This window comes from Schistocerca americana, chromosome 2, assembly GCF_021461395.2.
Source record: "Schistocerca americana isolate TAMUIC-IGC-003095 chromosome 2, iqSchAmer2.1, whole genome shotgun sequence".
In the NCBI taxonomy this organism is placed as follows: Eukaryota; Metazoa; Arthropoda; class Insecta; order Orthoptera; family Acrididae; genus Schistocerca; species Schistocerca americana.
In genome coordinates, this window is record NC_060120.1 from 1,458,893 (window position 1) to 1,484,937 (window position 26,045).

The window sequence follows — 26,045 nt, forward strand, 5'->3', positions numbered from 1 at the left end:
ATCACATCATACATTTCCCCAGTCTCTTCCTCATTTGCGGAGCTAGTTGGCATATAAACTTCTACTACTGTGGTGCGTGTGGGCTTTGTGTCTATCTGGGCTACAATAACGCGTTCACTATGCTGTTCATAGCACCTTATCCGCGTTCTTATTTTCTTATTCGTTATTAAACCTACTCCTGCATTACCCCTATTTGATTTTGTATTTATAACCCTGTATTCACCTGACCAGAAGTCGTGTTCCTCTTGGCACCAAACTTCACTAATTCCCACTATATCTAACTTTAACCTATCCATTTCTATTTTTAAATTTCCGAACCTACGTGCCAGATTAGGGGATCTGACATTCCACGTTCCGATCCGTAGAATGCCAGTTTTGTTTCTCCTGATAACGACATCCTCATCGGTAGTCGCTGCTCGGAGATCCGAATTGGGGGGGGGGCTATTTTTCCTCTGGAATATTTTACACAACAGGATGCTATCATAGTTTAACCATACAGTAGAGCTTCATGCCATCGAGAAAAACTACGGCTGTAGTTTCCCATTGCTTTCAGTCGTTCGCAGTACCAACACACCAAAGCCGTTTTGTTTGCTGTTACAAGGCCATATCAGTCAATCATCGAGACTGATGGCTCTACAATTAGTGAAAAGGCTGCCGCCCCTCTTCAGGAACCACACGTTTGTCTGGCCTCTCAACAGATACCCCTCCGTTGTGGTTGCACCTACGGTACGGCTATCTGTATCACTTAGGCACGGAAGCCTCCCCACGAACGGCAAGTTCTATGGTTTTATGACACCCGTTCCAACCTAACCAGTACCAACATCTACACCAGAAGTTGTGTAAACGTTATACCGATCTGATAAGTACGTTCACACTGCTAAGTTTTCTGTAAATTTTTTTAATCACTGAAACAGACTGACTTAACCGCTCAACGAGTGAAGTTTCATTTCAGTTGCTCCTCCTCCTCTTTTGTGTACTTCACTTTTTTTTATTATAAACCGTATAAAACACGGTGTAAATTCCGACATTTGTCACGAATACAAGTCCATATCAGCTTCTATGAACAACAACTGGTAGCATCATCAGTCAGAATATTACTGTTTTCGCCTCATATTTAAATGAGGACTATCTAAAACCTAAAGTACCGTATGGTTGTTGTATCGTGACGTATGTCTATTACGGATGTCGATCCTGCCTGAGCAATTAGCCACGCAGCCGAGAAGGCAACTGTAGCAATCAAGTACAACAATAAGCATTTAATGACGCACTTTTTGAGAAGGGAGTCACGTAACGGTGTTCAATAAGAAGCCGGATCCACTTATTACCAAGCAGACGTTATCAAAGCTTTCAAGACATTACATTTTATTATTAATTCAGAGAACAGCTAAGTAAACTACGGAAAACAACTGTGAAATTACAATCTGTATAATCTGGGATCCGGATTCGATAGAGAAATGAGACGATTTGGCGGCAGTTATTTCACTCTTATCAGATATTCTAAGAATTCCACTTAGCAGACAAAGCATTTCTGAGCGTAGCACTTCAGCCTTTGTGAGGAACACGCAAGTAGCGTGGGTTTTGTTTGCGCTCGTATTGGACTGAGCACGTAACTGCAACGTGCAAAAATCCATCAGCATATCTCCATGCCGAACAAAAATATGGAAAGCTCTTCGCTCCAGACATGAAAAAGAAACTTGTACGAACACTTACACTTACACTTACAGTTATTGATTACAGCAATGTTATGCTGTAAGTACTCACGAGGAAAGCTCATGACAGACAGTTCTAATGCACTCTGATTACCGTACCAGCTGGCACAGAGAAGAGCAACTGTAATTATTTATACTCGCCAATATGTGTCTATTTGTGCGAAGTTACATTCACATTCGACCAAGTCTTCTGCATGCTTTGTTTTGCTTTCAAATATTTTAGAGAGTTCATAAAAATTGAAATTCATTTACTATGGAGATACATCTGATTTGTTGTGGCCAATATTTTTTATCAAGACACTTCATTTAATTAATATTGTGCAATAATGCTTCGTTTTCATTATATCTGCTTTAAAAATTAGAGTAGTTTCTCTGTTTGGGTGGGAAAAGTTACGGAAGGGTGGTTTTATGCTAATGAAAGGGGAGGGGCGGGGGAGGGGGGGGGAGGGCGCAGCGTTAGCAGTTCTCCGAGGAGCGGTGCGACTCCGCCCGTTTATACACTCCTGGAAATGGAAAAAAGAACACATTGACACCGGTGTGTCAGACCCACCATACTTGCTCCGGACACTGCGAGAGGGCTGTACAAGCAATGATCACACGCGCGGCACAGCGGACACACCAGGAACCGCGGTGTTGGCCGTCGAATGGCGCTAGCTGCGCAGCATTTGTGCACCGCCGCCGTCAGTGTCAGCCAGTTTGCCGTGGCATACGGAGCTCCATCGCAGTCTTTAACACTGGTAGCATGCCGCGACAGCGTGGACGTGAACCGTATGTGCAGTTGACGGACTTTGAGCGAGGGCGTATAGTGGGCATGCGGGAGGCCGGGTGGACGTACCGCCGAATTGCTCAACACGTGGGGCATGAGGTCTCCACAGTACATCGATGTTGTCGCCAGTGGTCGGCGGTAGGTGCACGTGCCCGTCGACGTGGGACCGGACCGCAGCGACGCACGGATGCACGCCAAGACCGTAGGATCCTACGCAGTGCCGGAGGGGACCGCACCGCCACTTCCCAGCAAATTAGGGACACTGTTGCTCCTGGGGTATCGGCGAGGACCATTCGCAACCGTCTCCATGAAGCTGGGCTACGGTCCCGCACACCGTTAGGCCGTCTTCCGCTCACGCCCCAACATCGTGCAGCCCGCCTCCAGTGGTCTCGCGACAGGCGTGAATGGAGGGACGAATGGAGACGTGTCGTCTTCAGCGATGAGAGTCGCTTCTGCCTTGGTGCCAATGATGGTCGTATGCGTGTTTGGCGCCGTGCAGGTGAGCGCCACAATCAGGACTGCATACGACCGAGGCACACAGGGCCAACACCCGGCATCATGGTGTGGGGAGCGATCTCCTACACTGGCCGTACACCACTGGTGATCGTCGAGGGGACACTGAATAGTGCACGGCACATACAAACCGTCATCGAACCCATCGTTCTACCATTCCTAGACCGGCAAGGGAACTTGCTGTTCCAACAGGACAATGCACGTCCGCATGTATCCCGTGCCACCCAACGTGCTCTAGAAGGTGTAAGTCAACTTCCCTGGCCAGCAAGATCTCCGGATCTGTCCCCCATAGAGCATGTTTGGGACTGGATGAAGCGTCGTCTCACGCGGTCTGCACGTCCAGCACGAACGCTGGTCCAACTGAGGCGCCAGGTGGAAATGGCATGGCAAGCCGTTCCACAGGACTACATCCAGCATCTCTACGATCGTCTCCATGGGAGAATAGCAGCCTGCATTGCTGCACTGTACTAGTGCCGACATTGTGCATGCTCTGTTGCCTGTGTCTATGTGCCTGTGGTTCTGTCAGTGTGATCATGTGATGTATCTGACCCCAGGAATGTGTCAATAAAGTTTCCCCTTCCTGGGACAATGAATTCACGGTGTTCTTATTTCAATTTCCAGGAGTGTATTTGGTGCTAATGGCAAAAAACTCTGAAGGTGGCAGGGGTAAAATACAGGGAGCCAAAGGCTATTTACAATTTGTACAGAAACCAGATGGCAGTTATAAGAGTCGAGGGACATGAAAGGGAAGCAGCGGTTGGGAAGGGAGTGAGACAGGGTTGTAGCCTCTCCCCGATGTTATTCAATCTGTATATTGAGCAAGCAGCAAAGGAAACAAAAGAAAAATTTGGAGTACGTATTAAAATCCAGGGAGAAGAAATAAAAACATTGAGGTTCGCCGATGACATTGTAATTCTGTCAGAGACAGCAAAGGACTTGGAAGAGCAATTGAACGGAATGGACAGTGCCTTGAAAGGAGGATATAAGATGAACATCAACAAAAGTAAAACGAGGATAATGGAATGTAGTCGAATTAAGTCGGGTGATGCTGAAGGAATTAGAGTAGGAAATGAGACACTTAAAGTTGTAAAGGAGTTTTGCTATTTGGGGAGCAAAATAACTGATGATGGTCGAAGTAGAGAGGATATAAAATGTAGACTGGGAATTGCAAGGAAAGCGTTTCTGAAGAAGAGAAATTTGTTAACATCGAGTATAGATTTAAGTGTCAGGAAGTCCTTTCTGAAAGTATTTGTATGGAGTGTAGCCATGTACGGAAGTGAAACATGGACGATAAATAGTTTGGACAAGAAGAGAATAGAAGCTTTCGAAATGTGGTGCTACAGAAAAATGTTGAAGATTAGGTGGGTCGATCACGTAACTAATGAGGAGGTATTGAATGGGATTGGGGAGAAGAGGAGTTTGTGGCACAACTTGACAAGAAGAAGGGATCGGTTGGTAGGACATGTTCTGAGGCATCAAGGGATCACAAATTTAGCACTGGAGGGCAGCGTCGAGCGTAAAAATCGTAGAGGCAGACCAAGAGATGAATACACTAAGCAGATTCAGAAGGATGTAGGTTGCAGTAGGTACTGCGAGATGAAGAAGCTTGCACAGGATAGATTAGCATGGAGAGCTGCATCAAACCAGTCTCAGGACTGAAGACCACAACAACAACAATGTACTAAGAAGTCTACCTATGAAACTTCCAGGCAGATTAAAACTGTGTGCCGGACCGAGACTCGAACTCGGGACCTTTGCCTTGTGCGGGCAAGTGCTCTACCAACTGAGCTACCCAAGCACGACTCACGACCCGTCCTCACAGATTCAGTTCTGCCAGTACCTCGTCTCCTACCTTCCAAACTTCATATCCTTACGTATATCATTCACTGTCTTCTGTAGCTTTGAAGCACTTAGGGAGCGTCTGGACGTTGCGTTGGGACAAAAAGGACTCTGCTCTGAGCGGAATGACTGTGTCTGTCATATTGTTCACACAAGAGCATTAAGGTCGATGAGAGATATTAGGGCCAGTTTTCGTTGGTAATACAGCAGAGAAAACAAGTCTCTGCCCTTGTCTCCATGCAATCGGGATGGTTGTGCACATTACGGTGAAATACGTTTAAAAAGTCGAACATCACAGATATAACGAACACAGTACACTCCTGGAGATCCGAATGGGGGACTATTCCGGAATGTTTTGCCTATGGAGAGATCATCATGACACTTCTTCAAATACAGGCCACATGTCCTGTGGATACACGTTACGTATTTTAATTCGCTAGTTTCCGTCGCCATCTACATCCTCATGCTGTTGATCGTTGCTGATTCTTTCGCCCTTTTTGGTACAGTTTCCGACCCGGAGAGCAAGGGAGTACCGTGAACGTCTGACCCCTCCTCCGTGCGCTTTGACAGGGATGCTGGCGGAGCGACGGTGACGTACCAGAAGTCTTCGGTCACCATTGCTCTCGATTTTTATTCAAAATTTAAACAGTGGCTTGGTGCAAACTTATGCCCATGACCTTGTGATTACTAGCCATGGACGCTACCCGTACAAGACGGGTTCATTCACTGTTTCCCATTGTTGCTGTGGTCTTCAGTCCTGAGACTGGTTTGATGCAGCTCTGTATGCTACTCTAACCTGTGCAAGCTTCTTCATCTCGCAGGACCTACTGTAACCTACATCCTTCTGAATCTGCTTAGTGTATTCATCTCTTGGTCTGCCTCTACCATTTTTACGCTCCACGCTGCCCTCCAGTGCTAAATTTGTGATCCCTTGATGCCTCAGGACATATCCTACCAACCGATTCCTTCCTTCTAGTCAAGGTGTGCCACAAACCCCTCTTCTCCCCAATCCTATTCAATACCCCCTCATTAGTTATGTGATCTACCCACCTTCAGCATTCTTCTGTACCACCACATTTCGAAAGCTTCTATTCTCTTCTTGTTCAAACTATTTATAGTCCATGTTTCACTTGCATACATGGCTACACTCCATAGAAATGGTTGCAGAAACGACTTCCTGACACTTAAATCTGTACTCTATGTTAACAAATTTCTCTTCTTCAGAAACCCTCTTCTTGCGATTGCCAGACTAAATTTTATATCCTCTCTACTTCGACCATCATGAGTTTTTTTGCCCCCCAAATAGCAAAACTCCTTTACAACTTTAAGTGTCTCATTTCCTAATCTAATTCCCTCAGCTTCACCCGGCTTAATTCGACTACATTCCATTATCCTTGTTTTGTTTTTGTTGATGTTCATCTTATATACTCCTCACAAGACACTGTCCATTCCATTCAACTGCTCTTCCAAGTCCTTTGCTGTCTTTCACAGAATTACAATGTCATTGGTGAACCTCCAAGTTTTTATTTCTGTTCCATGGATTTTAATACCTACTCCGAATTTTTCTTTTGTTTCCTTTACTGCTTGCTCAATATACAGATTGAATAGCATTGGGGATAGGCTACAACCCTGTCTCACTCCCTTCCCAACCGCTGCTTCCCTTTCATGTCCCTCGACTCTTATAACTGCCATCTGGTTTCTGTACAAATTGTAAATAGCCTTTCGCTCCCTGTATTTTACACCGGCCACCTTTACAATTTGAAAGAGAGTATTCCAGTCAATATTGTCAAAAGCTTTCTCTAAGTCTAGAAATGCTAGAAATGAAGGTTTGCCTTTCCTTAATCTTTCTTCTAAGATAAGTCGTAAGGTCAGTATTGCCTCACGTGTTCCAACATTTCTACGGAATCAAAACTGATCTTCCCCGAGGTCGGCTGCTACCTAACAAATACAATTTACAACAACTGTCTGTTCACATTTAAGAGTTCACTAAACGACGTTCCCTATCTATGGTCAGCAATAAACGCTGATCTATGACCAAGTGGGCGAGAGCTGCTCTTCTATCATCCGAATAGGCTTCTGTCCGTTGTTATCCGGTCATTGGCGGATTGTACTCGGCCGGCAATTGCCCGAGGCGAAGTCGATGTCTTCATCCTGAGCGCCGCCCGTGGCGCTGGTGGCGAGTCCCTACGCCACTGGCATCGGCTCGCATTGTTGGGCCTGTGGTGCTTTCCTCCTGGCTGTGTCGTGTTCCGACCACACAGCACTTAAAGGGTCACTTTGTAGTCCGTCTGTCTGTTGACACCCCTTTTTCTCAGGAACAGGTGGAGGCGTCAAGTTTAAACTTATGTCACACGCCAGTGTCTGCCGTTCTCTGGTATTGTAAATAACTTAAGGTTCAATGTCAGTGCAATGACAAGATACAACCATCCCTTATTTTTATACTCGTAAACTCACTCATTAAAATCTCTAGGCTACTTCCCACTGACCTAGAATTGTGAAATTCGATAAGAAGTAAGGTTTTACAGTACAAAATCAAATGAAAAAAGTGAAAATTGTTAATTTTCTACTTAAATGACATAAAAATATTTTTTGCCATTAGTTGTCTGTCTGCTTGTCTGTCTGCGTGTCCCTCTTTAAGGACCCATTTTTTGTCAGGAAGGGATACAGGCATCAACTTTAAATTTGCGTTAAATACTAATACCTAAAGTCACCTGGTGGTGCAAATAATTTAAGCTTCTAAGTCAGTGCAATCAGAAGATACGGCCATGTGAGTCACATATTTTGATACTGGCAAACCCACTCAACAAACGATATTGGTTAACTATCTACATCGTACCGACGTGGTGGTGAAGCAGTAAAGTGCATACCTTGAAAGCGACAAGTTGCGAGAACGAATCTTGGCTAGGCCTCTGCTCTTTCAGTCTCTGATTTAATCTACTCTTCACCTCTTAATGTGAGGAACCACCAGAAACAAGACCTGGTTCGGATTCCCCTACTGGATAAGTGGGGTGGGTGGGGGACACACTTGTCACGGAAGTGTTGTCCAAAATCCACTTGCACCAGGCCGTTGAGCCACATTAAGTTATTAATATTATCTGCTAGAGAACCTGGCAATGCTTGGTAATCATTAAATGTGTATAAGAATCGGATGTAGATCCTAATCTCCTTCCTCCTTCCCCTTATGTCTATCCCTATCCTCCTCCCCCTCAATTTGTCCATTCCTTCTCCTCCCCGCGTCTCTGCCCATCACCTTCCCCTGCTCTTCTCCCACAATCTCTCCATCCATCTCCTGCTCCCTCATCTCTCTCTCCATTTACTCCCTCCTCTTCTTTATAATCATTTCCTCTCCCCTTCTCGCTCCATCTTCTCCTCCCCCTTCCCTCTGACCTTATTTATTGTTTTCACCAGCAGAATCTTGATTGCAAGTAGAAGTTAAAATGAATGAGCAAATCGTTTGGAACCATTAGTGCACAAGGTATAAGAGAGACCTACCCAGCTGCTGGATCTATTTAATGACTAAGTTTCGAATGTTTTTATTCTACGAAGAGGATGGATTATTAAGTTAGCCATAAATACAAGTTTCCTGATTTCTGTTGGAAATAATTGCGAGAAGAGAAACATAACCACCCATTTTCACAGCACATCTTAGCGTGTTCTGTCTCGCAGCCGTTTCAAAGGAAGCGTTTGTTGTATAATACGTGCCTGACTCCAGTGGTTTAGACTAAGCGTCATCCATCAGTCAGTCAGATAGTCGAGAAAGAAGTCTCCCAACCGAATCGTTTCTTGAATTTGTGTGAACAGAATCAAAAAGCTGTCTAGGTTCTTCGCCAATCTCATTGAATCGAAGATCGTATAGCTAGCCAGCGTTGCGCGTGTGCCGACCGATATTTCGAAGCCAAAGAAATAAACCACGAACTGAAATCAACTTAATGTTTGCAACACACCAAATTACCACGAACAGACATAAATTTAGTCTTTGCAACACACCAAAGATATAATCGCCACTGATAACACACTGAAATATCGTTTTCAATTGTATTCGTTTTCGAAAAATATCAATATTCAACACGGCATTTTTTGTTACGAAAATATGCGACAGTAGAACTATCAGACTGAACATAACTATTATTTTTTTATGAAAACGTGTGACAGCAGAACTGTCAAACTGACCGTTACACTTCTTTCATTGAGATTTTCATACAAAAGTACCGTCCACATGTCCGACTATTCCACAAGCTTTTCCAAAAATTTTCGTTCATACGAACCTTGTCCTAACAACAAAAACAAAAAAATCAATCAGATCGCTCGAGCCGTTGTGAACTGAGGATCTTTCGTACAAGCAGCAACTGATTTTTATTTGTATAGACATACGCAATTATTTTTTACTATTAAAAACAGTCTTGATCACAATTTATTTAGTACGGTGACCGGTTTCGACCACTACTGTGGTCATCTTCAGACCAATCAGTAAGAAACTCCTTCTGCTAGAGATTCTCCAGCAGAAAGAGGTTCTTACTCATTGGTCTGAAGATGACCACAGTAGTGGTCGAAACTGGTCACTATACTAAATAAATTGTGATCAAGACTGTTTTTAATAGTAAATATTTGTAACATATTGATCACTGTCACTCCCATAATGTATTCAAAAGTAATACGCAATTAACTCTACGCGGAAACCTCAGAATGTGACTTCCACTCGTACTTGTCCGTTCTCTTTCTCAGTTCGACAACAGTAAAGCATAAAGAGACTATACTTTGCAATACAACCATTAGGAAACATTAAAGGTTAGCTGCATTGGGTGATCTATTTCCATCCGGAATATCAGTGAAAATCCGTCGGTAGTGGACGGATGAATCACTGAGTGAGGTTCTGAATGCCCCAAGGCCTAGCACGTGACAACTGACGCTCGTCAGCTCAGTCGGTTTTATCTTATCGAAGGTCTGCTCAAGGCTGCGCTGCGCTGCACACATATCCGGGACGCCCGTGACGTAATGTGCCTCCCCCCACTCTCCCCTCCTTTGCCTCATCCGAGCCTCCCGCCACCTCGTGCGCTGTATATCAACAGACGCTCGCTTCGTCCTGGGAAGGTTCGGCAGTTCCAGGCACGCCCCGGGGGTGGGATAGTGAATGTGCTCTTACAAGTGCGTGGTCTCATTGTTGCTAGAGTTATACTGTGCGATTAATTTGTAAGGTTTCCTGCAGTTGTCGGGGAACGTGTAGAGGAAAGAACTAGGCAGCAAATACAGGTAAGACATAGTGAAATAGATTGTGCGAATGTAAATCCATGTTATTTGAGGGAAGAATAACACTGATGTCTTCATTTGTTTTACGCAGAAATATTCGTATAGAAGATAAGGTAGCACTTATCTGTGATTTCGCATTGTAGTCGCAGAACTGAGAAACTTTCTTCTACTTCCGACGCAACGCTGTAATGACAGGATATTTTGAATTTCATCTATTTGCTAGATACAAAATGAGGAAGAGTGTTGTTGCTAGAAGATAGTGTACGTAGAATATTTTGCTCAGTGCTTCCGGCAAGTGACTGACTTCAGAATCTCATAAAGGAAAAGGCACTAGAGATCGCCATATGCAGTTTCCGCCATTTTCTACAGTTTTTGTTGTTGTTAGACATCAGGTTATGTTTTGTGCAGCACGTCTAAATATTTCGCGTTCTACACGTGTAGCTGATGCGTGCTATATTAAAGTTATTTGAAATGTACTGATATTCTTCAGCCACAGAGTGTTCCGTATTCGATTTTTAAATAAAAATCTCCTTTATCTTGCTGCAGTGTATTTCATTTGTTCCAGCAGCGTTTCGTCTCCTACTGTAAGGCATCTTCAGGGAAGTCCAGAATGATACAGGTTCATTTTGATATGCGGCATTTGTAGATTATAAAACGGTTCACGTCTTGTTTTATAATCAACAAATATCGCATATCGAAACGACTCTGTATCGTTCTAGATTTCACTGAAGATGCTTTAGAGTAAAAGAGGAAACGCTTCTGAAATAATATAAAATACAATGCAGCGAGAAAAAGGCGGTTTTTATTTAAAAAACGAATATTTCTGTGCTTGCAGCATATGATGGCCACGCAACCAAATCTGTTAAAATGCTACATATTTTTAAAACAGTTTATATGACATAAGCCATACTTCTTCGATCGTGCACCATCTTGTACTATGAAACAGAAGGTCTTATAGCATCGAACATGTGATACTTGCAAATGAATTGAGTTTCTTTCATGTCTTAACAGTTTTACCTGTCTTGAAAATGGAGACGGGTTTCAGTTCCAATAGCTTCTATTTCGAAATCAGTTTTAACTTGTAACTGTGGCGGGGAGTTCCCAGGCGGGAAGTTCGGCCACCAAGTGCAGGTCTTATTGAGTGCAACGCCACATTGGGCGACTTGCACTTCAACAATGGGGATGAAACGATGATGAAATCGAACCTGGGCCCCCGTGCGTGGCATACCAACGCGCTCACGTTTCAACTATTGGGGCAGACTGTAGGAGCAGTAACCCATCTAACAACTGCGCCAGACACTGGTTGTCTTATATAGTCGTGCCGACCGCAGCGCCGTATTTTGGCTGTTTACATATCTCTGTATGTGAATACGTGTGCCCATACCAGTTTCTCTGGCGCTTTAGTGTATTTGGGTAGGGCCGAAATAGAGAGGATATAAAATGTAGAGTGGCAATATCAAGGAAAGCGTTTCTGAAGACGAGAAATTTGTTAATATCGAGTGTAGATTTAAGTGTCAGGAGGTTTTTTTTGAAAGTATTTGTATCGAGTGTAGCCATGTATGGAAGTGAAACATAGACGATAAAAAGTTTAGACAAAAAGAGCTTAGAATATATCGAAATGTGGTGCTACAGAAGAATGCTGAAGATTAGATGGGTAGATCACGTAACTAATGAGGTACTGAATAGAATTGGGGAGAAGAGGAATTTGTGGCGCAACTTGACTTGAAGAAGGGATCGTTTGGTAGGAAACGTTGTGAGGCACCAAGGGATCTCCAATGTAGTATTGAAGGGAAGCGCGGAGGGTAAAAATAGTTGCAGGAGACCACGAGACGAATACACTAAGCAGATTCAGCAGAATGTATGTTGCAGTAGTTACCCTGAGATGAATAGACTTACACAGGATAGAGTAGCATGGTGAGCTGCATCTGGACTGAAGACCACAGACACTACAACAACAACAACTACTACTAGTACTGAAGTTTATTTAAGGCTAAGGCTTATAAACGTCGTAGTAAATGTAATTAAATGTTGGTAAAAGCTACAAGAACATTAAATAAATTAAAGTTCCTAAAAAGGTGAGGTATTTTTCAATTGTATCGAATTTTACTGGAATGTGTAAGTATTCATGTGTACAAGCATAGACAGTATAGACAGTCGTCGCCATTGAATAAGTACCGCGGAAGAAGTTCCCTATTGAAACTGTTTTATCACTAATTTTCTCCGAATCTGGATCCAGCATTCAATAATCATCTGAGTGTATTACTGCACATACCAAGTAGCCATGTCTGTCTACAGTAAAGCTGTATGAACAAAGAAGGTTCCAGGGAACGACGGAGCCCAAAGACATCGGCGGCGCGGAACAGAACTAAGCTGAGACGTTCCAGCACAATTCTCTTTCAGATTACGGCTACTACGGAAAGTGAAGTAATGTAAATACATTTTCATAACTTGCTAGGTAAACTCTGTCCCGATGAAGGATACTTGGACATTCAAGACGCGACACATACGTTTTAGTATTACATAACCAATATAGCAGAAATATTTAAAGTTTTATTAATTCATGAGTGATAAGTGAATATAAGACCATTAAAAGTATCGTACCCCCTGTGAGTGTATCTCGTTGCTTTGTCCATAGAATCCTTGGTCATGATGTCTTTTCCAACTTCCAAACATGTTACAAGGCGGAAACATCACCGAGAAATTGGGTGTTTCCACCAGAGTGCTCGAGTTATTTCTTCGAATCATTGCTATTATTTGTGTTAGTTGGAACCGACAGACGACACTCACCACAGTTTCTCGCACACTCTTCCAGGTCATGGTCCCGGACTGGTGGACGCTGTGCACCTCGGTGGTGGCGGGCCTGCTGGTGCTCGCCGCTTTCCGCTGGTACCGCTTCCACACGCACTTCGCGCGCCGCGGTCTGCCCTACGCACCGCCGCTTCCCTTCGTCGGAAACATGCTGGACGTGGTGATCGGCAGGTGGTCCCTGACTGATCACGTGATCGTACTGTACAACAAGTTCCAGAAACATCGATATGCGGGAGTTTACTTCTTCGGAAACCCCCTCGTCATGGTGAGGGATCCGGAGATCCTTCGCACCATCACCATCAAGGATTTTGATCACTTTACCGACCACCTTGACATGGCAAATGTCGACAAGGAAGATATTCTGCTGCAAAAGATGTTAATCACCTTGAAAGGTAAGAGCAATAATCGCAAATCGATCTTCTTTCAGTTAGTATTGTTTATATGCCAAGCTTCCACGGCTGTGAAAGCTATTCGCGTCACATAAAACTATGGTGACAGAGTAACCAAGAAGTGTGTCTTGATGGCCTAGACCAGCAGTGGCCAAGAATACGGCTAGTGGACCGTGCCATCGAACTCAGCGCAACTGGCACGTTTCCTCCACCACCACGCCACGCTGTTTGATCGTGGGGAGGGGAAAGCTGCATAAGACTGTTTTACTCGTATATCCCACATTTCTTGACAACATAGATAAAAATACAACTTTTCACTACTTTTTATTGGTGTGCTGAGGACATAAAATTTTCATCTAGTACAGACTGTTGGCATACGGACAGACACAGATAATTTCCCCGATTTTCACCCTCAGGTTGCCCCGTAATATGATTTATTTAGTATATATATATATTTCGTATGGCTAGTAGAATACAGCAGTAACTAAGTAGTAACACAAACAACGTATAAAAACAATGAATGGTCAATGTTACAGGCAACAAACAATTATTAGATCTAAAAAAGGAAGTAAAACACAAAATACACAAAAATACATAGAAATTATAGTAATAGTATCTAGTAATAGGTTTTTCAGAAGGAGAAGAGTAGAACAGACTCATGGTTGTATGTCCAAGTCCCTCAGCCAGCCAGAAGCATCTCCCTCCAGGAGGTGCAGCTCGTGCATTGTGCCAGGGAATCTCCTCGTAGGGCAGTCCATTGCGATACGATGTAGAGTTTGTGGATTCCCACAGTCGCAGTTGGGTGAGTCAGTCTGTCCCCATTTGTGCTTCCAGTAATTACATCTACCATAGCCTGTTCGGATGCGATTTAAAGTTGTCCAAGATTTTCTGGGAAGACCGAAGCCCTCGGGCCGTACGGTTGGGTCCGAGACTAAGTTAAGGTGATCAGGGTTAGGCATATCCCATTCCCGACGTCAGGCTTCGTCGATATCATAATTGTCCTCGATCAGCTGTTGCCCTAATCTCCATGATGGCTTACGGGACTTGAGCCTGTGGCTGGGATTCTTGCAGTCTTCGTGTAAGGGTAGGTCACGCTTGTTAGCGCACTTTTGCCATTCCCTTTTCAGTGCAGATCTTCGCCTTAGATGAGGTGGGGCTATGTTAGCCAGTACCGGGAGCCACTGGTGGGGCGTCGGTTTAATAGTGCCTGAGATGAGCCTCATGGTGTCGTTTAGCTGGGTGTCCACCGTTGCTGTACGAGTGCTGTTTAGCCAGACCGGAGGGCAGTATTCAGCCACCGAATATACTAGTGAAAGAGCAGATGTTCTGAGAGCTGTGGCGCTTGCTCCCCAGCTACTTCCAGTGAGTTTGTGTAGGACATTATTTCTGGTTTTGATTTTTGCTGCACATCTGTATAAGTCCTCCTTGTACGTCAGAGATCGGTCCAATGTAATTCCCAGATACTTTGGGAGGGGATTGTAGTTAAGCACCTAGCCTCTGAGCTCTACGTGGGGTGCATGGTTTGCCTGTCTTTTGTTGAGGTGGAAACAGGAGACTTGGGTTTTAGAAGTATTAGGTCTGAGCCTCCATGTTTCGAAATATTCATCCGTTTTGATAAGGTCTTCCTCAATGATTCTTTCGGAATTGTCGAAGTCTTGATGTTGATATGTGAGAGCAATATCGTCTGCATGGATAAACTTCTTAGAAGATGTCTCTGGTAGGTCTGATGTATATCTATTAAAAAGTAATGGAGCTAGCACAGATCCTTGGGGCAGGCCATCATTTAACCTATATTTCTTGCTTATCTCTCCATCTAGGTGTACTTCAAAAAATCTATTTGAAAGCATATTGTTGATTAGGGCAACCGTTTTCTTGCAAGGAATAATGCGTTGGAGTTTAAGAATCATTGCCTCCCTCCACATTGTGTCATATGCTGACGATAGATCTATGAACACGGCGACTGTCATTTTCTTCCTTTGAAATCCACTCTCAATATGTGTGGTAAGAGATAATACTTGATTACAGCAGCTCCGACCGGGTCTAAATCCGGCTTGTTCAATAGGAATGAAATTCTCAGCAAGGTTATTTAGTTGCATAATCGCAAAAACTTCTTCTACACATGTATGTCGATCGAAATGTCGTAACACTTTTACAGTCTCATTATGGAGACGTGGAAACTCTGAGGAAAGCAAGCCAAGAGGACTGATAATTTTCGCCTTCAACTCCACCTGTTCCCGACGTGATGTAATGTCGAAAACTCATAGCTTTTCATTGGATACAGGCTAATACAGGTAACGCCTTTTGATATTGTGTGTTTCACAGGCTGAGTAAAAGGAGGGATCTGGTCTTTGCCTTATTATATTTGGTCTAACTCTAGGCCTTTCGTTGACTGGATTCCACGAGCCCTCTCTTTATTCCTCGTAGCTCAATAATGGATTCCCCACCCATACCAAGGTTTGCTCGAACAGCAGATACAGAAGATTCTCTATTACAGACAGAAAGTGTCGTGCTTATTTGTCAGAAACACAGATTCTTCATTTGTTGATAGAAACTAATCCTGAATGTTCTTCAGCTTCGAACTGAAAAGTGTATTGTCAGCTAATAGTGTGTTTTCTTAAACACTGTGTTTTAGAAGTAGTAACATATCTTTCAAATGTGGAAACGAAAAAGAAACTTTTTGTTGGGTTTTCGACGAATTCACTTGGCAAATACAGAGGCGAAATTTCACTCCTCGAATTAAAAGACCTTACGAGTGTTATTTTGACAGTAAAATACACTAGAATAAGATGAGGACTCCAGAAATCTGTTGCGTCAAATGTGTAACATTATGAACTGGCTGATTAAAAGGATCTTGTCCCATGCCTTTTTGCATGCTGTGAAATGACGGGAACCCAAGGGTCATGCATCCGACTGCTGATTCTGCTTGACAAATATATTTCGAATTAGTTCATAGCCCAAACATACTGTAGGTATCCGTCTGTAGAATCAGTAATTCGACTAGTTCGTCACGGACCAGGTCTTCCCATACTAACTCGATCAGACGACAAAAACGTACGGGAAGATTGTGAAAATATTGACATTAATGAATTACAACAACAGAGCGATCCAGACTTTCTGAAAGGCGTTACTACAAATTAACCTCACTTTCTGGCATACGAGGATTTGATAGATTTTGGTTGTTGAATAAAATCAGAAGGTTGACGCCTGTTCATTGACTCCTCGAAAACGAGCTTGAAAGGGATTTTACCACGTAAAGGAAATAAGTTTCAATCCATTCTTATGGCCCATGCAGTTATTATTGAGGAAAATTACATGAACATGCTTTTATTTCTGTCAAGTATCCGTTATTATGACTGTTCATGGTAGATACGTGCAGATTTTAAAGTTATACGTATTCTGCTTCGATTACAACTTTGTTATACAAAATTTTGCTACTTCTTGTGCATTTGTGATAGCAAAGATAGAATCAATCATTTTATTAAGAAAATCTGGCCAAAGAGAGACTCATTCAACCTAGGACACGTAAACGTTTTTCATCAACCACTTGTAAGTGCTGACAAAATGTTATTGCCTCCATTACATATCAAAATATGTTTGACTGAGAATTTTGTGAAATCAGCGGAACGTGACAAGAAAGCACCTCTCTTCCCAAAAACCCAATACCCGAAGATTACTGAAGCGGAAATAAAAGAGGGAATACTTGTTGGTCCTCAAATTACACATCTTATGAATGATTCACACACTGGAAGCCTTTTAAACATGCAAGAATCGGCTGCATGGAACTCTTTTAAAAAAGTTGTCATAAACGTGGGAAACTGCAGGCCTGAACATTACAGAGAACTGGTCAGGGAGTTGACTGAGAGCTACAAGGTCATGGATTGTAATACGTCGTTGACAACACATTTGTTGGTCTGCCATCTTGATTTACTCCCTGAGAACCTCGGCGCTGTCAGCGATGAACACGGCGAGCGTTTCCAACGAGGCACAGCTGAAATGCAAAAACGCTACTAGTGGAAATGGAGTCAAAATATGTCGGCGGATACTCGAGGCAGATGTTGCTCAAACGAAGTGTAGTCGAAAATCTGATTCACATGCAATTCACATGCAATTTGATACAATTGAAATCTCACCCACTTCTCCCTCTGAAATTAGGAAAATAATAAACTTGCTTAAAAGCAAAAACTCACATGGAATTGATGGCATTTCCAGCAAAATACTAAAAGCTTGTTCTCGACAGATAAGTAAGATTCTCAGCCACCTGTGTAATAGCTCTCTGGAACAGGGCATTTTCCCTGATAGACTGAAATATGCTATTGTTATACCTTTGCATAAAAAGGGGGATAGATCTGATGTCAACAATTACCGTCCAATCTCCCTTCTAACAGCTTTATCCTAAATTTTTGAGAAAGTAATGTATTCAAGAGTAGCTTCACATATCTGTAAAAATGAAGTACTAACAAAATGTCAGTTTGGTTTCCAGAGAGGTTTTTCAACAGAAAATGCCATATATCCTTTCACCAGTCAAATTTTGAATGATCTGAATAACCGAACACCACCCATTGGGATTTTTTGTGATCTCTCAAAGGCTTTTGATTGTGTAAATAATGAAATTCTGCTAGACAAGCTCAAGTATTGTGGCATGAGTGGGACAGTGCACAAATGGTTTAATTCGTACCTAACTGGAAGAGTGCAGAAAGTTGAAATAAGTAGTTCTCATAACATGCAAAGATCAGCACATTCCTCAAACTGGGGAACTATCAAGAATGGGGTTCCACAAGGGTCGGTCTTGGGTCCTTTGTTGTTCTTATCATATATTAATGACTTGCCATTCTATATTCATTAAGAGGCAAAGTTAGTTCTCTTTGCTGATGATACAAGTATAGTAATCACACCTGAGAAACAAGAATTAACTGATGAAATTGTGAATACTGTCTTTCAGAAAATTACTAAGTGGTTCCTTGTAAACGGACTCTCACTGAATTTTGATAAGACACAGTACATACAGTTCCGTACAGTGAATGGTATGACGCCATTAATAAATATAGACCTTAATCAGAAGCGTATAGCTAAGGTAGAATATTCCAAATATTTAGGTGTGTCCATTGATGAGAGATTAAATTGTAAGAAACACATTGATGATCTGCTGAAACGTTTGAGTTCAGCTACTTATGCAATAAGGGTCATTGCAAATTTTGGTGATAAACATCTTAGTAAATTAGCTTACTACGCCTATTTTCACTCATTGCTTTCATATGGCATCATATTTTGGGGTAATTCATCACTGAGGAATAAAGTATTTATTGCACAAAAGCGTGTAATCAGAATAATAGCTGGAGTCCACCCAAGATCATCCTGCAGACATTTATTTAAGGATCTAGGGATATTCACAGTAGCTTCTCAGTATATATACTCTCTTATGAAATTTGTTATTAACAACCAAACCCAATTCAAAAGTAATAGCAGTGTGCATAACTACAATACTAGGAGAAAGGATGATCTTCACTATTCAACATTAAATCTAACTTTCGCACAGAAAGGGGTGAATTATACTGGCACTAAAGTCTTTGGTCACTTACCAAATAGTATGAAAAGTCTGACAGATAACCAACAAGTATTTAAGAAGAAATTAAAAGAATTTCTGAATGACAACTCCTTCTACTCCATAGAGGAATTGTTAGATATAAATTAAGAAAAAAAAGAAAAAAACAAAAATATTAAAAAAATTAAAAAAATAAAAAGAAAAAAATAAAGAAAATAACACAAAAAAATAAAGTTGTTATATTAACTTAAGTATGTTGTTAAATTAACCTAATTATGTCATCTATTGGAAAATTCGACTCGTTCCACATCATTACGAAATATCGTATTCATGATCCATGGAACTAGTATTAATCTAATCTAATCTAATCTAATCATCCATTTTGGGTACGTAAAATGTATTCCAGCTAAGATTTTACATTTACTCAAATGAGTGTTATCAACGAGGCAAGCAGAGAGATGGAGACCCGTGCACTTCAATCATATCACCAGTATTGGTGTCATCCTTCGACATTAATATCCTTAAGGTGACCCACTCTAAGTGAAAGTAAGTTTTTATTCGCTTAAATAAATGAGATTCGGAATGGTTACTGTCACAAACCCATTCACTTCTTAAAACTGTGGATTGCTGTGGCGCCATCTGCATCACGATAATTCATATTTGGAAGTTTCCTAGCAATAGTGGTCAGGCTATTACAGAAACGTTTTCTTACAAACTGTAAAACAGTTTTACAGTCACCTGCGTCGCATCATGCCAGTGGTTCTTTGCCCTGGTTATCTAAAAGCGTTAGTAGCTTAGTAGCTTCTGTTGAGACCATTTTGGAGAGAAACAGGAGCTTGCTCAGAAGAATAACACTGAGTCTTCTCTCATCTTAGGAAAGGAATGGCACGACATGCGGACCACGCTGAGCCCGGCATTCACTACTACGAAGATAAAGAATATGTTCGTGCTGATGACAGAGATTGGACAGCAAATGATCAGTTATCTTTCTGAGAAGACAGCTGAACACAAAGGTGAGTAATTACTCCATTAGGGTGATTTCTTAATCAGATATATTCTCGAGTAGCGTAAGCAGGAGAAACGTGCACTTCAGACAATTTCAAATGGAACCTAATGGTATTAGTAAATATTAATCGGAGAGAATCCACGGTGCGCAAATGTCACTCTATAACATCCAAGACGTGCTCAGCAGCACTGAGGACTGGTAACCTGAATGCCAGCACCAGAACCTTCACGTCCATAGACTGTTCGTCGAATCGTTTCGGCGATTCGAAAGCTGTAGGGTGGTATATTGTTTTGCAGAAGATACAACTCGTATGCTATAGGCGATTAATAGTGTGCGCACGGCCAAACATTACACTTCTGTATCCGTCCCACGTACGAATTCCGACATACAATTTCCATTCAAGAGCTCCTACTGTTTTACCTCACTTTCAATGCGGATAACAATGGAATCAGCAAATCTTATCATTCGTATCGTTTCACCCGAAATTTTAAGCCCCCTCTTGCACCTTTATCTGCTTCGTCAATGGTTGGATTGATGAGTAAGGCCAAAAGAGTGCATCCTTATCTTACACCCTGCTTATCCGACCACATCGTTCTTCGTTTTTCATTGTTATTTTTCACTCTTGGTTGTTGTAAAACATGTATCTTACCCATTTTCCCCGTAACTGACTACCGTTTTTCGTGAGAATATCGAAAATGCTGCGCCCTGTGACACTGTCAAACGCTTTTTCTAACTCGACAGATGATATGATTTTCTTAAGTCATGCATCCGTTATCGAGTGCAAGTCAGAACAGCCACTCTTTTGCCTTCATGTTTCCTAAAGTCAAACTGATCAGTCTAACATATATTGAATTTTCTTTTCTGTTCCTGCGTATTCTTCTCAGAAAATTGGATACACGAGCTGTTAAGCTGATTGAACGATAGTGGTCATACCTATCTGTCCATCTTGTTTGTGTGGATGATAATTTTCCGAATGTCAGATGATACGAATCAAGTCTCATAAAGTCTACATACCTAGCTGAATAGTTTGTTGCCACTTCCCTCAATAATTTTAGAACCTTCGTGGGAATGTTATCTGTACTTTGCACTTTACTTTATTCTAAGTCTTTCACAATCCTGTTAAATTGTGACTCTATTGCTGGATCTCATGCGTCTTCCATTTCTTCTTCTGTCACACCAGACATGTCTTTCTCTCATAGAAGCCTCCAGTGTACTCTTTCCACCTACCTGCTCTTTCCCCTGCGTTGAGCAGTGGAGTTCGCATTGTACTGTTGTAAGTAGGCTGTTTAGGTTTTCTTATTGGTAACGCCACGTAGCGCTCTGTATGAAAATCACTGGCTGTGCTGTGTGCAGTCTGTGGCTACTTTGCATTGTTGTCTGCCATTGTAGTGTTGGGCAGCTGGATGTGAACAGCGCGTAGCGTTGCGCAGTTGGAGGTGAGCCGCCAGCGGTGGTGGATGTGGGGAGAGAGATGGCGGAGTTTTGAAATTTGTAAGACTGGATGTCAATTATGACTATTAAGGTAAATACATTGTTTGTTCTCTATCAAAATCTTTCATTTGCTAACTACGCCTATCAGTAGTTAGTGCCTTCAGTAGTTTGAATCTTTTATTTAGCTGACAGTAGTGGCGCTCGCTGTATTGCAGTAGTTCGAGTAACCAAGATTTTTGTGAGGTAAGTGATTTGTGAAACGTATAGGTTAATGTTAGTCAGGGCCATTCTTTTGTAGGGATTTTTGAAAGTCAGATTGCGTTGCGCTAAAAATATTGTGTGTCAGTTTAAGCACAGTCTAGTATAATTGTTCAAAGGGGACGTTTCACTGTTAGTGTTGCCGCCTTTGCTCTTAATTTCACCGAACGTTGTCATGACTTCTCTGTATCTTACACAGTAATCTCACAATGATGATGTTTCTGACGACCCGCTCAGCTTGTCTCTTGGGCCTTAAACCGGTCCAGCCCATCCCTGAACAATTATTTGTTTCCCAACATATTTGTACAGGGTCCTTTTTTTCTAGTATTGACGAGAATTTCTCCTTTAAGAATGTTGGTAACTCTTCTTGAGCATCTTGGACAATTAATGCAGCTGAATGGAGCCTTTGTGTAACCACTCAAGTAATAGCAAAGAACCAAAATGTCATGCTGGAAACAGCAAATAATTTGGAAAGAACGTATTATCATCTTGGGCAACCCTAGAACTCATTAAGTTGTACAACAAATAGTTTTAAGTATCTGACTGAAACGGTACAAGCTATTGATGATAGCTGCTTTTATTTCCTCAAGGTTCCAGTGGAAATGACGTCCTGACACTGGAGATGAAGGAATTTTTCACTCGTGTTACCAACGATGTAATAGCCACAACAGCATTTGGTGTCAGGGTGGACTCGCTGTCGGAACCCAACAATACTTTCTACAGCATGGGCCGCGCTATGAGCAATGTGAAAGCGCTTGTTGCTTTTGGTTACTTTTTCTCGCCGAAGCTCATGAAGGTAGGCATTTTATTCAAACGCACAGTACATAGGTTCATCATCTACCCTCCATTAATATAATTTCTCTGTTTCATGCACGGTAGCTGTTGAACATTCCGTTCTTCGACCGAAGGGCGGAACGGTACTTCAGGTCGGTGGTTGCAGATACTATCAAGACGCGAGATAAAGAGGGAATCGTCCGTCCAGATGTTATCCAACTGCTGATGCAGGCTAGGAGGGGTGAACTGAAGGCAGAAGAGGACGAGCAGAACGGCACCAGTGCAGGCCGGCGTATGAGTAAGTACAGAGCGTTGGAGTCCAACCATTAAATTTACGGACATCTACCACTGAACGGGAGTCGGAATCCAACAAAATAGCAAAAAATGACATTTCATTTCTTATACCTGTAAAAATTCTTTGATTTTCTATTTAAAATCCTCCAACATTCTTTAAGAAATTCTATTCAGAAATACCTTCCCCGATTATCTAAATTATACGTGCGCTCAGTAAAAAATCACCTACCTTACGGTGTGTTCGTATTCAAACCTCCGAATTTTCGAAAACATGAGATAGAAATCGGTGATTTCACTCCTTTGCAGTAGAAACTTTGATATTTCCGTTGGTATCATCGTCATAAAAGCCAGCCAAGTTTACTGTTCGTTTTTTGATTTTTGATTTACTGTTTTGGGTCCTGAAGCTAAGAACATTAGAGGACGCTTTGAGATATAACACAAAGAAACTATAGCAGTGCAATAGCATGGAAATAAGACATAATGTAAATAATTTGCAGTTGAGGAAGCAAGTTTATAGGCAACATGTTTTCATCGATTATCAAGTGGCGGCAATCCTCTACATTTTGATTGTCCAATCGGTCCTAAGTTGTAGTGCCAAGAAAGGGAAGTTCAAACTGTTGAAGTTATTTATCATCACCAAAGTGTTATCCCAGGAGCAGTTATGTAAGCAATTAAACCAGAACATAACGCTTTGAGACATATCTAACGAAATGTCTTCACGGTCGTACTCAGAAAAAAATGAGTTATTTAATGAGGCCACGTGAGTAGATTAAAGGTTCTGGAAAGGGTCTGCGTTGTTCCTGTTGTTAATACCATCAAAAGTGTATCTGGACAGCATACGGGCAATGTGTGAATGCACGAGGCTCAGTGTCAGCTGAATTTTACAACAAGAATGCACGGGCGACAAAGGGAAGAAAGCTTCTATGTAAACAAGAAGAACCAGGAGATGACCCGGATTATTCTCCTGGACACTTTTTTTATTATAAAATTAGAATTATTTGTGAATTTCATGACAAATTACTTTAATAGAATTTTGTAGCATTTCACATTTTCAGTGTGATACGTATCTTTGCCCCAGAAACCACTTAACCAAGATATTCAGAATTTCAGAAATGCCACAGAATACTAGTAGGAGCTATTCAATTAGAATCGTGACAAGTACTGGCCTTTCTCTGAATTAGAATTCCGTAGAAATTTTTTCAGTTAAAAACGGCTTAACGGAAAAAATCATAAATATCTTACCAACAAGGAAAAAAAATTGATTCTAGTTCAGTGAAATAAAAATACCTGTTGAAAATAGCAGTCAAAATTTAAAAACTCTAGCTGCAACAAATCCAGAGATAAAGATACATAAACATGGCAGGTGGTGACACCCATGGTCTCTGGGTAGCGTCTTTGATTAGTAATCAAAATGTTATCGGTATCGGGTTCGAACCCCGCCACCGCTTAAATTTTCAATAAAAAATTATCTGTACTGGCAGCTGAAGACTCCCGGCATAAGAAGTCACCCTCATTCTACCAACGGCTTTGTCAAAGAGGGCGGAGGAACGGACAGAGATTCGGGGCACTCTTTTACCTTGGAGTGGGAAACTGCCCCTAGAGCCGGAAGAATCGGCTATCATCAGCGGCATGAGGATGGGAGAAGGCAATGGAAACCACTGCTTTAAAGACACAGAATGTTTATTCACACGACGTGTGGCCTGTATTGAAAAAGTGTCATGATGATCTCTCCATTGGCAAAATATTCTGGAATAGTCCCCCATCTGGATCTCCGGTAGGTGACTCCCAAGGGGGAGGTTTCCATCAAAAAAGATTGAATAACCAACGAAAGGATAACGTTCTACGAGTCGGGGCGTGGAATGTCAGGTGTTTGCACATGGTAGGAAAGCTAGAAAATCTGAAAAGGGAAATGCAAAAGCTCAATCTAGATACACTGGGGATCAGTGAAGTGAAATGAAGAGCAGACCAAGTACAGGGCAACATCAACAGTAGCAGAAAATGGTGTAACAGGAGTATGGTTCGTTATGAATAGGAAGGTAGGGCAGACAGTGTGCTACGATGAACAGTTCAGAGATGAGGTTGTTCTCATCAAAATCGACAGCAAACCAGCATCCAAAGAAGAGCGGCGTGTTTCGTCACAGGGTTATTTGATAAACGTGATAGCGTTACGCAGATGTTTCGCAAACTTAAGTGACAGACTCTGCAAGAGAGGCGCTCTGCATCGCGGTGTAGCTTGCTGTCCAGGTTCCAGGTTTGGAGAGGGTGCGTGACTGGATGAGGTACCGAATATATTGCTTCCCCCTCCTTAGATCTCCCGAGGAGATCACGAATGTAAAATTAGAGAGATTCGAGCGCGCACGGAGGCTTTCCGGCAGTCATTCTTCCCGCGAACCACATGCGACTGGAACAGGAAAGGGAGGTAATGACAGCGGCACGTTAAGTGCCCTCCGCCACCCACCGTTGGGTGGCTTGCGGAGTATAAATGTAGATGTAGATGTAGAACTCACCACACAAAATAAATGAATACGAACCTTTCTTAAGATTAATTAATTTGGTGGGTCTGGAGTACATGATTACGTAAATGAGTGCCTGTACACACTGCATACTTTGCATATTGAAAAAATTACTACTAATGCGCTTTCACATATTAAGAAAACACACTTCTCAAGTGATTGCTGTTGAAATTGTCAGATTTCTGTGTTTACATTCGAATAACTTTGACTCTAGGTGTATTTTGATGTATCCGGAAGAAGAAATCGTGACTGTAGCCAGTTAGATAAGAAACAGACACGAACAACAAACAGCCAGGTGCTGAGGTATTTTCATGGTACATCATCGCTGCAGTTACTGGTGTCCGTGTTAGGTCATCTCCAGATCTGATACACAGCGATGATGCACGGTCAAGCACATCACCTGTCAGCCTGTGGGAACAGCCCCCAAAGACGCTGGCTACGATTTTTATTCATAGCACTGAATAAACTGCATACAGTCCACAATGCGAAAGAATACTAATATGTCAGTATTGTTCTTGCCTGTCGAATTTCGTTGCTTTCCAAACTGTTGATTAAATCGTTGTCAGTTCTGTTAAGGTGTTGTTCTGCCTCGGCACAGAACTCACCGACGAAGACGTGGCGGCGCAGGCGATGTTTTTCTTCTTCGCTGGCTTCGAGACCGTGGCGAGCGTGCTGACGTTCTGCAGCTACCTGCTGGCGACGAACGAGGAGGTGCAGCGGCGGCTGCAGAGGGAGGTGGACGAGCTGATGCAGAAGAGCGGGGGGCAGCCCAGCTACGAGCAGGTCACGGGCAGCCAGTACCTCGACATGGTCGTCTCTGGTAAGCTGCAGATACCGACTCCACTCGGCGAAGTTTTGTAAGAGCGTGCATTCCACAAGAGCTAATTAGCGTGCACTTGTAAAGCCGCACACTCACATCCGACACAGTATATTCGTAGATTACAAGTATCTCCACGTTTAGA

General features: G+C 42.4%; 1 protein-coding gene and 1 non-coding gene across 2 annotated transcripts in view; one reads left to right on the forward strand and one right to left on the reverse strand.

The window, feature by feature from the left end:
• Positions 1-4,712: 4,712 nt before the first annotated feature.
• Positions 4,713-4,787, reverse strand: Trnav-cac. Its single transcript has one exon. It is a non-coding gene; the product is annotated as a tRNA-Val (tRNA).
• A 5,117-nt stretch (positions 4,788-9,904) lies between these two features.
• Positions 9,905-26,045, forward strand: part of LOC124593201 (cytochrome P450 9e2-like) — a 30,239-nt gene continuing 14,098 nt past the window's right edge. The window contains exons 1-6 of the mRNA XM_047131906.1: positions 9,905-10,074; positions 12,884-13,271; positions 19,683-19,820; positions 22,093-22,298; positions 22,382-22,574; positions 25,682-25,903. Coding sequence (XP_046987862.1) covers positions 12,887-13,271; positions 19,683-19,820; positions 22,093-22,298; positions 22,382-22,574; positions 25,682-25,903 — 1,144 coding nt within the window. The 5' untranslated portion in view covers positions 9,905-10,074; positions 12,884-12,886. The remainder of the gene's footprint in view (positions 10,075-12,883; positions 13,272-19,682; positions 19,821-22,092; positions 22,299-22,381; positions 22,575-25,681; positions 25,904-26,045) is intronic.